Source organism: Lagenorhynchus albirostris, chromosome 1 (genome assembly GCF_949774975.1).
Source record: "Lagenorhynchus albirostris chromosome 1, mLagAlb1.1, whole genome shotgun sequence".
NCBI classification, from domain to species: domain Eukaryota; kingdom Metazoa; phylum Chordata; class Mammalia; order Artiodactyla; family Delphinidae; genus Lagenorhynchus; species Lagenorhynchus albirostris.
Window position 1 is genome coordinate 40,545,663 of NC_083095.1, and position 16,575 is coordinate 40,562,237.

Genomic DNA, 16,575 nt, shown 5'->3' on the forward strand with positions numbered 1-16,575 from the left:
ACAATGTAATTACTGATATAGTTAACATTAAATCTACCACCATGCTATTTCTTTCCTAATTATACCATTTCTTCATTTTTTGCCTCCCTTTCCCTGCCCTTCTTTTCACTAATGGAGTATTTTTAAGGATCTCATTATTTACTCTGTTACTTGCTTACTGTCTGTCCCTCTTTGTTTTACATTTTTAGTTGTTGCTCTAGGATTTATACTAAATATCTCCAAATACTATTATACCTCTTCATGCATAGTGTAGGAACAGTACAACAGCCAAGTTTTTCCCTCTTCCTATCCTTTGTACTAACAGTTGTACAGTTTATTTTTGTGTTCTTATTATTCATGGCCATTTCCATAACCTTTCAAATGTAATTTTTTAAACAAATTTATTTATTTTATTTCTTTATTTTTGGCTGTGTTGGGTCTTCGTTGCTGTGAGTGGGCTTTCTCTAGTTGTGGCAAGTGGGGGCTACTCTTCATTGCAGTGCACAGGCTTTCACTGCGGTGGCTTCTCTTGCTATGGAGCAGCATGGGCTCTGGGCGCACGGGCTTCAGTAGTTGTGGCTCGCAGACTCTAGAGCACAAACTCAGTAGTTGTGGTGCACAGACTTAGTTGCTCCATGGGATCTTCCCGGATCAGGGCTCGAACCTGTGTCCCCTGCATTGGCAGGTGGATTCTTAACCACTGTGCCACCAGGAAAGCCCTCAAATGTAATTTTAATGACAAAATTATTAGAAAAACCAACTGTAACAGAGGAGTACTTTCAACACTCTGTCCTCACTAATATTAAAAGTAAAGATTGTAACAAATTTATTTGAAAGATACAGAATTCTGGCCCCTGCTAACCCAGTAAGAAATAAGAAATCAATGTCTATATCACTTATACCTTTTTACATAAAACCCAATATTGTCTGTCTTTTCAAGCTTCAATTTTAACATCCAGGCCAATTATTTGATATATTTGTTATCTAAAACTCAAAAGGGGTTTTAGGTTTTTTTTCACTTCCCCACGGCTTCATGCTTGGAGGCTGCAGGACTTTTAAGAGAATACAAAACTACAGAAAATCTTAAGATCTACCAAAGAGCAGATAAGTGAATTATCTCTAATTTTCACAGTATTTTGAACCTGGAGCCTCCACATTCATATGTAAAATACTACACTTTATGTTCAAGATTGCAGTTTGGGTTTTGAAGATGCCTGTAGCGTTTATTATCTGTTTCACCTACCTTATTTTTGCTATTGGGGCCTTTTTTTAAATTACTTTTTTATTACTTGGTTTCACTGTATCCATTACTTTCTTTTCACATTGTATTTTTTTTTAGTCTTTTTAAAAAAATTTTTAAATTTTATTTTATTTATTTTTTTATACAGCAGGTTCTTCTTAGTCATCAATTTTATACACGTCAATCCCAATCGCCCAATTCAGCACACCATCATCCCACCCCACCGTGGCTTTCCCCCTTGTTGTGCATACGTATGTTTTCTACGTCTGTGTCTCAACTTCTGTCCTGCAAACCGGTTCATCTGTACCATTTTTCTAGGTTCCACATACATGTGTTAATATACGATATTTGTTTTTCTCTTTCTGACTTACTTCACTCCGTATGACAGTCTCTAGATCCATCAATAGCTCAACAAATGACTCAATTTCGGTCCTTTTATGGCTGAGTAATATTCCATAGTACATATGTACCACAGCTTCTTTATCCATTCGTCTGTCGATGTTGCCTCCATGACCTAGCTATTGTAAACAGTGCTGCAATGAATACTGGGGTGCATATGTCTTCTTGAATTATGGTTTTCTCTGGATATATGCCCAGTAGTGGGATTGCTGGATCATAAGGTAATTCTATTTTTAGTTTTTTAAGGAACCTCCATACTGTTCTCCATAGTGGAGAACAATTTACATTCACACCAACAGTGCAAGAGGGTTCCCTTTCTCCACACCCTCCCCAGCATTTGTTGTTTGATACATCATTGTACTTTTGATTTACAATTCTCTAACAATTAGTGATGTTGAACAGCTATTCATGTGCTTCTTGGCCATCTGTATGTCTTCTTTGGAGAAATGTCTATTTAGGTCTTCTGCCCATTTTTGGATTAGGTTGTTTCTTTCTTTAATATTGAGCTACATGAGCTGTTTATATATTTTGGAGATTAATCCTTTCTCTGTTGATTCATTTGCAAATATTTTCTCCCATTCTGAGGGTTGTCTTTTCGTCTTGTTTATGGTTTCCTTTGCTGTGCAAAAGCTTTGAAGTTTCATTAGGTCCAATTTGTTTATTTTTGTTTTTATTTCCATTACTCTAGGAGATGGATCAAAAAAGATCTTGCTGTGATTTATGTCGAAGAGTGTTCTTCCTATGTTTTCCTCTAAGAGTTTTTTAGTGTCCGGCCATATATTTAGATCTCGAATCCATTTTGAGTTTACTTTTGTGTATGGTGTTAGGGAGTGTTCTAATTTCATTCTTTTACATGGAGCTGTCCAGTTTTCCCAGTACCACTTACTGAAGAGACTGTCTTTTCTCCATTGTATATCCTTGCCTCCTTTGTCATAGATTAGTTGATCATAGAGGCGTGGGTTGATCTCTGGGCTTTCTAACTTGTTCCATTGATCTGTTTCTGTTTTTGTGCCAGTACCATACTGTCTTGATTACGGTAGCTTTGTAGTATAGTCTGAAGTCAGGGAGTCTGATTCCTCCAGCTCCATTTTTTTCCCTCAAGACCGCTTTAGCTATTCGGGGTCTTTTGTGTCTCCATACGAATGTTAAGATTTTTTTGTTCTAGTTCCATTAAAAAATGCCATGGGTAATTTGATAGGGATTGCATTGAACCTGTAGATTGCTTTGGGTAGTATAGTCATTTTCACAATATTGATTCTTCCAATCCAAGAACATGGTATATCTCTCCATCTGTTGGTATCATCTTTAATTTCTTTCAGCAGTGTCTTATAGTTTTCTGCATATAGGTCTTTTGTCTCCCTAGGTAGGTTTATCCCTAGGTATTCTATTATTTTGTTGCAATGGTAAATGGGAGTGTTTCCTTAATTTCTCTTTCAGATTTTTCATTATTAGTGTAGAGGAATGCAAGAGATTTCTGTGCATTAATTTTGTACCTGCAACTTTACCAAATTCATTGATTAGCTCTAGTAGTTTTCCGGTGGCATCTTTAGGATTCCCTATGTATAGTGTCATGTCATCTGCAAACAGTGACAGTTTTACTTCTTTTCCAATTTGTATTCCTTTAATTTCTTTTTCCTCTCTGACTGCTGTGGCTAGGACTTCCAAAACTATGTTGAATAACAGTGATGAGAGTGGACATCCTTGTCTCGTTCCTGATCTTAGAGGAAATGCTTTCAGTTTTTCACCATTGAGAATGATGTTTGTTGTATACGGCCTTTATTATGTTGAGGTAGGTTCCCTATATGCCCACTTTCTGAAGAGTCTTTATCATAAATGGGTGTTGAATTTTGTCAAAAGCTTTTTCTGCATCTATTGAGATGATCATATGGTTTTCATTCTTCAATTTGTTAATATGGCGTATCACATTGATTGATTTGCGTATATTGAAGAATCTTTGCATCCCTGGGATAAATCCCACTTGATCATGGTATATGATCCTTTTAATGTGTTGTTGGATTCTGTTTGCTAGTATTTTGTTGAGGATTGTTGCATCTATATTCATAAGTGACACTGGTTTGTAATTTTCTTTTTTTGTAGTATCTTTGTCTGGTTTTGGTATCACGGTGACGGTGGCCTCATAGAATGACTTTGGGAGTATTCCTTCCTCTGCAATTTTTGGAAGAGTTTGAGAGGACAGGTGTTAGCTCTTCTCTAAATGTTTGATAGAATTCACCTTTGAAGCCATCTGGTCCTGGACTTTTGTTTGTTGGAAAATTTTTCATCAGTTTCAATTTCATTACTTGTGATTGGTCTGTTCATATTTTCTATTTCTTCCTGGCTCAGTCTTGGAAGGTTATTCCTTTCTAAGAATTTGTCCATTTCTTCCAGGTTGTCCATTTTGTTGGCATAGAGTTGCTTGCAGTAGTCTCTTAGGATGCTTTGTATTTCTGCGGTGTCTGTTGTAACTTCTCCTTTTTCATTTCTAATTTTATTGAATTGAGTGCTCTCCCTCTTTTCCTTGATGAGTCTGGCTAATGGTTTATCAATTTTGTTTATCTTCTCAAAGAACCAGCTTTTAGTTTTATTGATCATTGCTATTATTTGTTTCTATTTCATTTACTTCTGCTCTGATCTTTATGATTTCTTTCCTTCTGCTAACTTTGGGTTTTGTTGTTCTTCTTTCTCTAGTTCCTTTAGGTGTAAGGTTAGATTGTTTCAGATTTTTCTTGCTTCTTGAGGTAGGCTTGTATAGCTATAAGCTTCCCTCTTAGAACTGCTTTTGCTGCATCCCATAGGTTTTGGATCGTCATGTTTTTATTGTCATTTGTCTCTAGGTATTTTTTGAATTCCTCTTTGATTTCTTCAGTGATCAGTTGGTTATTTAGTAATGTATTGTTCAGCCTCCATGTGTTTGTGTTTTTTACATTTTTTTCCCTGTAATTCATTTCTAATCTCATAGCATTGTGGTCAGAAAAGATGCTTGATATGATTTCAATTTCCTCAAATTTACTGAGGCTTGATTTGTGACCCAAGATGTGATCTCTCCTGGAGAATGTTCTGTGTGCATTTGAGAAGAAACTGTAATCTGCTGGTTTTCGATGGTTTTCGGTAAATATCAATTAAATCTATATGGTCTATTGTGTCATTTAAAGCTTCTGTTTCCTTATTTATTTTTATTTTGGATGATCTGTCCATTGGTGTAAGTGAGGTGTTAAAGTCTCTCACTATTATTGTGTTACTGTCGATTTCCTCTTTTATAGCTGTTAGCGGTTGCCTCATGTATTGAGGTGCTCCTATGTTGGGTGCATATATATTTATAATTGTTATATCTTCTTCTTGGATTGATCCCTTGATCATTATGTAGTGTCCTTCCTTGTCTTTTGTAACATTCTTTATTTTAAAGTCTATTATATCTGATATGAGTATTGCTACTCCAGCTTTCTTTTGATTTCCATTTGCATGGAATATCTTTTTCCATCCTTTCACTTTCAGTCTGTGTGTGTCCCTAGGTCTGAAGTGGGTCTCTTGTAGACAGCATATATATATATGGGTCTTGTTTTTCTATCCATTCAGCAAGCCTGTGTCTTTTGGTTGGAGCATTTAATCCATTCACGTTTAAGGTAATTATTGATATGTATGCTCCTATGACCATTTTCTTCATTGTTTTGGGTTTGTTTTTGTAGGTCCTTTTTTTCTCTTGTGTTTTCCACTTAGGGAAGTTCCTTTAGAATTTGTTGTAGAGTTGGTTTGGTGGTGCTGAATTCTCTTAGCTTTTGCTTGTCTGTAAAGCTTTTGATTTCTCCATCGAATCTGAATGAGATCCTTACCGGGTTGAGTAATCTTGGTTGTAGGTTCTTCCCTTTCATCACTTTAAGTATATCATGCCACTCCCTTCTGGCTTGTGGAGTTTCTGCTGAGAAATCAGCTGTTAACCTTATGGGAGTTCCCTTGTATGTTATTTGTCATTTTTCCCTTGCTGCTTTCAATAATTTTTCTTTGTCTTTAATTTTTGCCAATTTGATTACTATGTGTCTCGGCGTGTTTCTCCTTGGATTTATCCTGTATGGGACTCGCTGCACTTCCTGGACTTGGGTGGCTATTTCCTTTCCCATGTTAGGGAAGTTTTCGACTATAATCTCTTCAAATATTTTCTCGGGTCCTTTCTCTCTCTCATCTCCTTCTGTGACCCCTATAATGCGAATGTTGGTGCGTTTAATGTTGTCCCAGAGGTCTCTTAGGCTGTCTTCATTTCTTTTCATTCTTTTTTCTTTATTCTGTTCCACAGCAGTGAATTCCACCATTCTGTCTTCCAGGTCACTTATCCATTCTTCTGCCTCAGTTATTCTGCTTTGATTCATTCTAGTGTAGTTTTCATTTCAGTTATTGTATTGTTCATCTCTGTTTGTTTGTTCTTTAATTATTCTAGGTCTTTGTTAAACATTTCTTGCATCTTCTCGATCTTTGCCTCCATTCTTTTTCCGAGGTCCTGGATCATCTTCACTATCATTATTCTGACTTCTTTTTCTGGAAGGTTGCCTATCTCCACTTCATTTAGTTGTTTTTCTGGGATTTTATCTTGTTCCTTCATCTGGTACATAGCCCTCTGTCTTTTCATCTTGTCTATCTTTCTGTGAATGTGGTTTTTGTTCCACAGGCTGCAGGATTGTAGTTCTTCTTGCTTCTGCTGTCTGCCCTCTGGTGGATGAGGCTATCTAATAGGCTTGTGTAAGTTTCCTGATCCACATTATACTCTTTGTGCTATTTTATTTTGTTAAGAAACAACTGTTTCTAGATTATGTTTTCATTCAGTAGTTTAGATTGAGACACCAGATCAAGATATGATTTACTCCATCCAACAAAGTTTATATCTATACTTTCCATAAGTACACAAATACCCATTTGTTCCCCTAAGACAGAATGTGATCATCTCCATCACTCACAAAAGCCATAATCCCAAGTTCATTTCCAAAATGGATGCATATATTACAGGTTTTGAGCCACTGAGCCAGCTCTACATCATACCCTTTGACAAAATATATTTTGTAGCTCATTTCTCATAAATATAATTTCACTATACAGAACAGACATTGAGTAAATCTACTCTTTTTCATGGCAAGGAGTTCAACTCTATTTTCACTGGCTTACTGCTGACTAAATTAAGCCCCTATTTCTAAAAAAAATACACAGTGAGCCGAAAATGAACAGCTACTTCAGTATGGCTGGCTGCCAATGACATCCTTAAAAGGGAACTAATACAATCCAGTCTCAATCTCAAAAGACCTAATAGGACCGTAGGAAAAATAACAGATTAACTTAGTATTAAGCACCATTCATTTCTTACAAAAGAGTAAAGTTCTGTAAACTCAAAATCTAAGAATGCTAAAGTATAAGTTAAAAATGGCAACAACCAAGTCCTAAACATCAGTTCCTCAATGAGAAGTTCTTCTGAACACTTACCCAAGTCTTCCTAGCATTTCAAGCTCAGGAACTTGTGGCCCACAAGTCTCTATTTGCAGTGGTTGATATTCATATAGAGCTTCTTCAAGCTTCTGAATGGGTGGTAATGTAATATGTTGACCCTGTTAGAAAAATGAATGAAAATAATACTTTTTAATATTATTTTCATATTAATACTTATTTGCAGTCATTTTAAAGATGAGCTAAATTCCTCACATTAAAAATATTACCCATTATTCATTACATTACTGAAACCTGTATTATATAATTAACACATAGTCAGTGACACATGATTTAAAGGAAGAAACCTAAATCCATCATTAAATTAAAATTTAGCCTTAAAGAGTATAGCTGTTAAATGTCAATGGTAGAATTCAGGAAACATATAAGCATAGTCTATTCTCACATTTTTCTATTTTTATTATACAACTGTGACAGTTTTGGTAACCTGTGTTTTGTTGAAAGCTTTAGTTAAGGAAGGACACTAATGAAATTATTCTCTGCAAAGTTTTGCCACATAAATATCTATTCTCTTAAGTCTTTACAATGGAATTAAACTTACTTAACAAATATGTGTATCTGATGTCTACTTACACACACACACACACACAAAATGAGGAATATTATGCTAAAAATTAAGTTGAATGGAATATCCATGTATTTTTCTGAAAAGAACTACTGGATAAATAAAATAAAAAGATCATACTTGATGGAAAATATACAAAATAAAATACCACTCAGCCACATAGCACCATTACACTGAGATTTATATATTTATTGTAACCTGAGCACATAATTCTAATTTTGAAAAATTCGTATTTTTTTATATAGTCCATGTTTTCTGATTCTAACTCTAATTCTGTTATTTTTCTTGGTATAGTTCTCACCAGCTTCTCTATGTCCTAACTTTTTAATAAAAACTAGTTCTTACAGTTATTAATTCCAATGTTTCTGGTTTATAATTTATTCCTCTTGTTACCTCCCTTAGTTTCCATTACTTAAATTACTAAGTTGGATACATAAAACATTTGTTCTCTTTTATTTAAAGAAAAAAAAGGTAAAAACCATGAATTAAAAGTGATACAGTGCAACTGAGGTGGTGAGGAACGACCACTGAGGATGTTTGCATATGACTCATGGTTCTTCTCTTCAACAAGTTTAATACCATGTAGCATTATCCTAGCTAGTTTACCATCATATTAATAGCTTCTCTGACACTGTGACCTCAAAACTCCTTCAGCAAACTCGGGCAAAGGACTTGAACAGACATTTCTCCAGAGATGTACAAATGGCCAACAAGCACCAAAAAAGATGTTTAACATCACTAGTCATTAGGGAAATGCAAATCAAAACCATGAGGATATAAAATTGCCCCTCAGTATCCCTGAGGGGTCTGGTTCCACGTTGCCCCAGGGATACCAAAATCATGTATGCAGAAGTCCTTTATAGAAAATGGCATACTAGCACAGTCAGACTTCCCTATCCCCAGATTCCTCATGCCTGGGTTCTGCATCCATGAATTCAACCAAACCCAGACTGAATTTCATGGCTGCTTGAAGCCATGGATGTGGAACCCACAAATACAGAGGGCCCAACTGTAGCACTTAACACCCACAACTATTTAGGATGGCTATTATCCAAAACAAAAAAACACATAAAATAACAAGTGTTGGCAAGGATGTGGAGAAATTGGAACTCATGTCCATTGCTGATGGGAATGTAAAATGGTGCAGCTACTAGGGAAAACAGACAGCAATTCCTCACAAGATTAAAAGATTAAATATAAAATTACCATATAAGCCAACAACTCCACTTCTGGGTATATACCCAAAAGTAGTGAAAGGAGGAACTTGAACAGATATTTGTACACCCCTACTCATAGCAGCATTACTCACAATAGCCAAAAGGTAAAAGTAACCTTGTGTCCATCAATGGATAGTGAATAGGGTATTCACACAATGGACTATTATTCAGTCTCAAAAAAGGAAAGAAATCTGATACATGCTAAAACATGGATGCATCTTGGAGACATTATGCTAAGTGAATGAAATAAGCCAGTCACAAAAGGATAAATATTGTATGATTCCAATTATATGAGGTTCTTAGAGTAGTCGAATTCATAAAGACAGAAAGCAGAATGATGACTGCCAGAGGGTGTGGGGAGGCAGGGAATGAGGCACTACTATTTAAATGAGTACAGAGTTTTAATTGGAGAAGATAAAAAAAATCCTGGAGATGGATGGTGGTGATGGATGTACACTGTGAACATACTTCAAAATAGTTAAAATGGTAACGTTTATGTAATATATATTTTACCACAATTTTTTAAAATGGGTTTCAGGACTTCCCTGATGGCACAGTGATTAGGAATCTGCCTGCCAGTGCAGGGGACACGGGTTCGAGCCCTGGTCTGGGAAGATCCCACATGCCACAGAACAACTAAGCCCGTGCACCACAACTACTGAACCTGTGCTCTAGAGCCTGCGAGCCACAACTACTAAGCCCACACGCCACAACTAGATGAAGCCCACCCGCCTAGAGCCCATGCTCCGCAACAAGAGAAGCCTCCACAATGAGAAGCCCACGCACCTCAACAAAGAGTAGCCCCCACTCGCCGCAACTAGCGAAAGCCCGTGTGCAGCAAAGAAGACCCAACGCAGCCAAAAATAAAATAAATAAAAATTTTTTGAAATAATAAAAATTCTTGGTGAAAATGAAAAATGTGTCTTTAAAAAAAATTTTAAAAATTAAAATGGTTTTAGATATTCTGATTTGCTCATTTACCTGGCTGAAATAATACATATCAAAAACGAAATAAAGTGAGGTATATGGAAAACTCCATTAACATTATTTTAACCCTTAACCTCCATATGTTTCAGAGCCTTTCTAAATAAACTTGAAACTGTCAAGCTAAATCTTGTACTACCTCTCAGTAATCCAATTTCTGAACAATGAATCTGAATACAGAGTATTACACAGGTTAAGAAGGGGCCTGCCTAAGCAGGACATTCTGAGTGGCATTTTGACATCCCTGTTTCAAAGTGTCTTCTTCATAAGTTACTAAGTACTATATTCTCCTGTCACATTATACAAAAAGTCCAGTATTACTGTCACATTTTTAGGTTAAAAAAAAAAAGAAGATAAAGGAAACTGTAAGAATTTTAAAAGGACACCTATTATATTAGTTATCCCATAACACAGTAATGCAGATTACTTTGATTACTCCATTTTCACATTACAAATTGGAAAGCAAGACCCAGGAAAGATGATACAAAATGGATAATTCCAAGAGCTGGAATATTTTCCAAGGAAGATAATATTCAAAAAAAAGACAGGCTCTCTTAAGTCATTAATGTGGGAATGAACACATTAAAAGTAATCATTCCCTAAATAGCAACAATGATGCCCAAGTTAAAAGTTATGATGTCAGGCTCCCCTGGTGGCGCAGTGGTTGAGAGTCCGCCTGCCGATGCAGGGGACACGGGTTCGTGCCCCGGTCCAGGAAGATCCCACATGCCTCTGAGCAGCCAGGCCCATGAGCCATGGCCGTTGAGCCTGCGCGTCCGGAGCCTGAGCTCCGCAACGGGAGAGGCCACAACAGTGAGAGGCCCACATACAGCAAAAAAAAAAAGTTATGATGTCATATAATCCAAAGTATTGTCTGCAAGTTTGTGGGTACATAAAAGATCATACAATAATAATAGCTAACATTATTTACTCAGGCACTGGTCTAAAGGCATTTAATGCATTATTTCTTTAGTATTCACAATAGTTTTATGAGATAAATACTATCATCCCTACTTTACAAATGAGGAACAGGGGCTTAGATATGTGACTTAGCAAGGTCACACTGTAGGTAATGGCGGATTGAGGATTAAAAGCCAAGGGTGTCAGATTCTAAAGCCTGTGTTCTTTTCCCCTAACTTCCTTATTTTATGGATAAAGAAACTAAGACCCCTAAAATATAAATTTCTCCTAAGGTCACATAGTTAGAGTCTTATCTCCTAATTCCTGTCCAGTGTGGGCTCTACCATACCACACTGCCTATCAATATCCTATTTTTAGACAATATAATCACAGTTGCTCAATTTAAAAGTCTGATATTAATAAGTAAGTCCTAGATTTCTATACAAATTCTAATAATTTAGATATGGTCAAAATGCCATAGGTTCAAAAAGACAAATTTTTTTATTATAGCATTTAGAGAGAAATAAACATTACTCAGTGGTAATTCTATTTATCATGAGAATGAGAAAATAAAGTTCATAAATGATACACAACCTAGTCTTCTAATATCCAATCTTTTCCCCAAAAAACTGGTGTGAGATAGATGCCAAGTTTCTCAAATCTAAAGCTGAGGAAGAACTTACAGTACAAATCACTGACATAATTAAGATTTAAAAAAAAAAAATCACCAAGAGACCAGCTATCTCAACAAGAAGTCCTATGAGGAAAATGTTAGGGGTTTTTAAGTGACTGGAGGCAAAACGGTGTTTAAAAGTTTCTGGATGCAAAATGAAAACGAAAGTGATATTTCTACACAAAACAGTAAGTGTGATATTATTCTAAATTATCAGGAAAAGAAGGATTCAGATTAAAGAAGTCACACTGTATGATGCAATAGGGATATTCAACACCTGAACTAAATTTGACTTGGCACCAAATGATATAGTATAGATTGAAGAGGGCTATAAAAAATCAAGAGAGGAAAAATCAATGAAAGGTGGAAAACTGAAACAGTGCAACTTGTGCAAGACCTCAGAGGGCAGACAAAGTCTACAAAAGCAAGGCAATAAAGAAGACAACAATATCACTAGAGCAGTATGTGTGTCTTGAGACTATATGAAATAACAGGGGCAGAGAATGGATATATGGGGAAGTGGGGGCCGAAAGAGACTGAATCAGCATGGCACAGCTTACATTACAGCCAGAAAATATTCCAAGACTAATTTGAACTCATATGGTAAAAAATCAGACCATTCAAAACAATGTCGAAACAAACCTCCATCAAATTACCAAATAAAGGATAAAATGAAAGAATGATGCCCAATATGACAAGAGAGTGTGGAGAAAGATGTTCTCATACACTGCCGATAGGAGAGCAAATAATGGAATTGCTTTCTTTATGAAAAACAATTTAGTAAACATTTAAAGTACTCATATAGCTTAACCCAATAATTCTACTTGTAAGAATTTATAAGAAAAAACAGAAATATACTAATCAAATCTTTATTCAAAAGACTGACCATCACAGTTTATAACTGAAAAACCAAAAGGAACATAAATGTTCAGCAATATTGGGAAAATTAAGTAAACATGAGTTCGATTGTAACAGAATGTATGCCATTTAAAATTATGTTCAAAGAGAAATTAATAAACTAGTAAGTATATAATAAGGATGATCTAAACTATTTTTTAAATCTGCATAAGAAAAAAGCTATAATAAAAGCACCAAAATGTTAACTGTAGTAATCTCTAGGTGATGAGATTATGATTTATATTTTTATCTTTATGCAGTATTTTCTAATTGGCCAAAATGGGTATAATTTTTATAACCATAAAAAAGATAATAAAAATATACTAGGGACCATACTGAACAACACCATAGGGGAAAAATTAAAAACCATACTATATGACAACTGGCTTGGTCTCTTCAATAAGTCAGCGGCAAGAGAAAGAAAAGCAAGAAATGTAGCATGAGATATGAGCTGTTCTAGATTTTAAAAGAATTAAGAGGTTTAATAAATATAACAAGAGTCATTAGCTCAGTAACAATTTAGGAAAGGAGAAAACAGTCATGAGACATTTGGGGGACAACTGATGAAATCTGAATGTGGACTGGGTATAAGATTACATTAGAGAATTTTTATTAATTTTGTTTTGTGTGATTATGGCATTATGGTTACATATAAGAATGTCCTACATCAGGGCAGGTCAGAGGGAGATGCAGGTTAAAGAATTTAAAGGTAAAATTTCACAGTAACTGCAATTTACTTGAAAATGGTTCAGAAAAAGATACATATATATGAAGCAAATAAAAGATTACTGAATCTAGACATTAGGCATATGAATATTCATTGTATGATTTTTCTACTTTGCTCTTTTTGAAATTTTTCATTACAAATAGTTTAAAAATATATCATGGAATCTTTGTTAGTCTGAAAAGAAATTAGCTAAGCATTTACAGCCGAGAAAATACAATAGTGCTAAAGAAAGAAGAGCCTAGAATCAAGTAGGTCAGGTTTGTAGCTACTTTAATTAGGTTTGAAGATTTGAGTAGTGACTGAGAGGAAGAGGAAAAAAAAAAGATTATAATTAAAACTGCAAGACTTGGTAGCAATCTGGAATAGCTGAGTTGAATACTAAAATGTGAAAACCAGACAGAGCTGAAGACTAACAGAAACAGGGTAATTGGGAAAGAGAAAGATTGAGGAGAGAAGATTTTTTTAAAAAAAGATAGAACACAGACTGGGAGAAAATACTTGCAAATTACATGCCTTATACAGAATCTGTATCCAGAATATATACAAAGGACTCTTATAGCTGAATAATTCTTTAAAAAAAACAAAAACTGCAATTTAAAAATGGGCAAAGACTTTAATAGACATTTCACCAAAGAAGATACACATAGGACTAATAAGCACATGAAATGATGCTCAACACCATTAACCTTTAGAAAAATGCAAATTAAAACTACAATGAAGTACTACTTCACACTCACTACAACGGCCATAATCAAAGTGTCACTGAGGATGCAGAGAGAAATTACAACCCTTAAACGTTGCTGGTGGGAGTGTACAAGGGTGCGACCACTTTGAAATTAGTTTGGCAGTTTTTCTTAAATTTACAAATAAATTTACTATATGACTTAGTAATTCCACTCAAAGGTATCTACCCAAAAGAAATGAAAACACACGACCAAAAACTTTTATAAGAACAGCAGCATTACTCATGGTAGCCAAACAGTAGAAACAATCTAAATGTCCATCAACTGGTGAATGGATAAGCAAAATGAAGTATATTCATACAATATGCATATGAATTCATTCAGTTAATATTTATATGCTGAATACTATTTAGCAACAAAAAGGAATAAAATATTGATACATGCTACAACATATTAACTTCAACAATTTTATGCTAAAAAAAAGAAGCTAGGCAAAAGACTACATATTGTTTGATTCCATTTATAAGTAATGTCCAGAAAAGGTAAAACTACAGACAGAAAGTACATTAATAATCACTAGGGGCTAGAAGTGTGAATGCAAAGTGACTACACAGAGGTACAAAAATCACCAAATCATACATTTAAAATGAGTTATTTTTTATAGTAAGTAAACTATACCTCAATAAAGCTGTTTACAAAATAAAGAGTTTAAGATGATGGTTCAAATCAAATCAACATTGCTGACTATATATGAAATATCCAAGTAGAAATATTCAGTAAAAGCAGCTAAAAATATAAAATAAACCCAAGAGAAACTTTGCTATTATCATCAACAAAATGCTGGGCAAAGTCACAAGAAAAAATAAAATTTGAGGGAGACAAATGTATAAGGAGTGAGATCCTAGTAATGAGTCCTGAATAACACCCACATTAAGTAATTCAACTACATTTTGCTGACTTTCAAAACCATAACACAAAACTGTCGCCCTTTCAATTTCTGTTGTAGTTGCCATATAAATAATAAATAAATGAGGCGTTGAGGGTAAAAATGTAGCAAGAAGAGCCACAGCAAATCATGCAACCTTAGATAATATCTACACTCAGGCGGAAAATTGCAGGCAAACTCTACATTCAATAGTAAAATTAATGTTTTACTCTCCTAGAATGTAACAAAATGGAGCCCCTGTTTCTCTTCTAAGGTATACCTTAGAGCCCTAAGTTATATATCAATAATTTGCTTGTCAAAAATATAAGCATTTGTGGAAAGAGTTTCCAAAATTCAGCTCATTTCCATATAGAAAAACATAAAAACATTTGAAGAACAATGCAAATGCTGACAAAGGTAGTTATACATGGCTGTAATTTTTTTTTAATTTATTTATTTTTGGCTGTGTTGGGTCTTCGTTGCTGTGCGCAGGCTTTCTCTAGTTGCAGCAAGCGGGGCTACTCTTTGTTGAGGTGCACAGGCTTCTCATTGCGGTGGCTTCTCTTGTTGCGGAGCACAGGCTCTAGGCGCACAGGCTTCAGTAGCTGTGGCACGTGGGTTCAGTAGTTGTGGCTTGTCGGCTCTAGAGCACAGGCTCAGTAGTTGTGGCGCATGGGCTTAGTTGCTCTGTGGCATGTGGGATCTTCCTGGACCAGGGCTTGAACCCGTGTCCCCTGCATTGGCAGGCAGATTCTTAACCACTGCACCACCAGGGAAGCCCATGGCTGTAATTTTAAGTAATAATTTGAAATATATCTTTAACTTGTCTTACTCAGCAAGCTTCAAGTCTACTATAAAAAGTTTACAATTTACTGCGATTTACCTGTTAGATAATCTATAGTACACCACAAGTATTATCGTTATTCGTGTCCCTCAAGTAAAGGAAAAGCACAAACTATCTTTTGTGCTAACTCTAAAATGCAGGATTTAATTCCAAATTAAAAATTATATGATCTAGGTTTCTGGAAGCCATTTGATAAGAGATAAAGTTAACTCTGAAAACAACTCTTACTTTAACAGCAACAGAAAAGTTAATTAGTAATCATTAATATACAGGTTGTAGAAATAAGCAATAATGAAAATACCCTTCCAAATAAATCAGTATATGATTTTGATAAGTACCACAGAACAGGTTGTAATTCATAAAGTACTAGCAATTCAGAGTGATGCGTTAAATGATTCTGAAAATCCTTTAACAAAATTTTAAGATTCAGAACTCTCTTAATTTTTATATTTGCTAATAAACTCTGTAAGCTTGGTAAACTCTGTGTATAAATATCTGTTAACATCTGTCTCCCCCATTAGACTGCAAGGCCCTGTTGTTCACTGCCATGCCTCACAGCACAGTACCTGACACCAAAGAGCTGCTCGGTATTTTGTAGAATGAACGAATAATACAAAGGGGCATGTGAACAGTCATCTGGTGTAGTAGTATAAACATTAGAAAAACAGTAAGATGGAGAGTCAGGTTTCCAAATTCTATAAATTTTACAATGCTCTTACTACATGTAAACAATTGGAATTTTGTAATCACATGTACTACGAGAGTACGTAAGGAATACATCTCCAGATTCTCCACACTTTAATACTGTTTCTTATTCATTAGAGAAAGTCAGTAGATGTTTTTTTTCCCTAGCCTGGAAATGTGCTTTCTAGCCACTTAAGAACTTCAACAAAATTTCAGACAACAAAACATTGTGGTTATTCTGCTGTAATCAACAACCATTCAAAAGACAAATATTGAACACTAACTATAGCCAAAAACTAAAAAGTACAGCAGTGAACAAAACAGATACAAGCCCCTGCTACCAACAAGCTTATATTCTAGTAGATCACTTTTCAATGAGA

General features: G+C 35.2%; 1 protein-coding gene across 7 annotated transcripts in view; it reads right to left on the bottom strand.

Moving 5' to 3' along the window:
- MNAT1 (MNAT1 component of CDK activating kinase) overlaps nucleotides 1-16,575 on the bottom strand; it is a 223,808-nt gene that overhangs the window by 94,355 nt on the left and 112,878 nt on the right. For all 7 annotated transcript variants that reach the window (XR_009539149.1, XM_060141867.1, XM_060141870.1 and 4 more), the window contains exon 7: nucleotides 7,076-7,197. Coding sequence is in view for 6 of the 7 variants with exons in the window: in XM_060141867.1 (XP_059997850.1) it covers nucleotides 7,076-7,197 (122 nt within the window). In the remaining variant the exon portion in view is untranslated. The remainder of the gene's footprint in view (nucleotides 1-7,075; nucleotides 7,198-16,575) is intronic.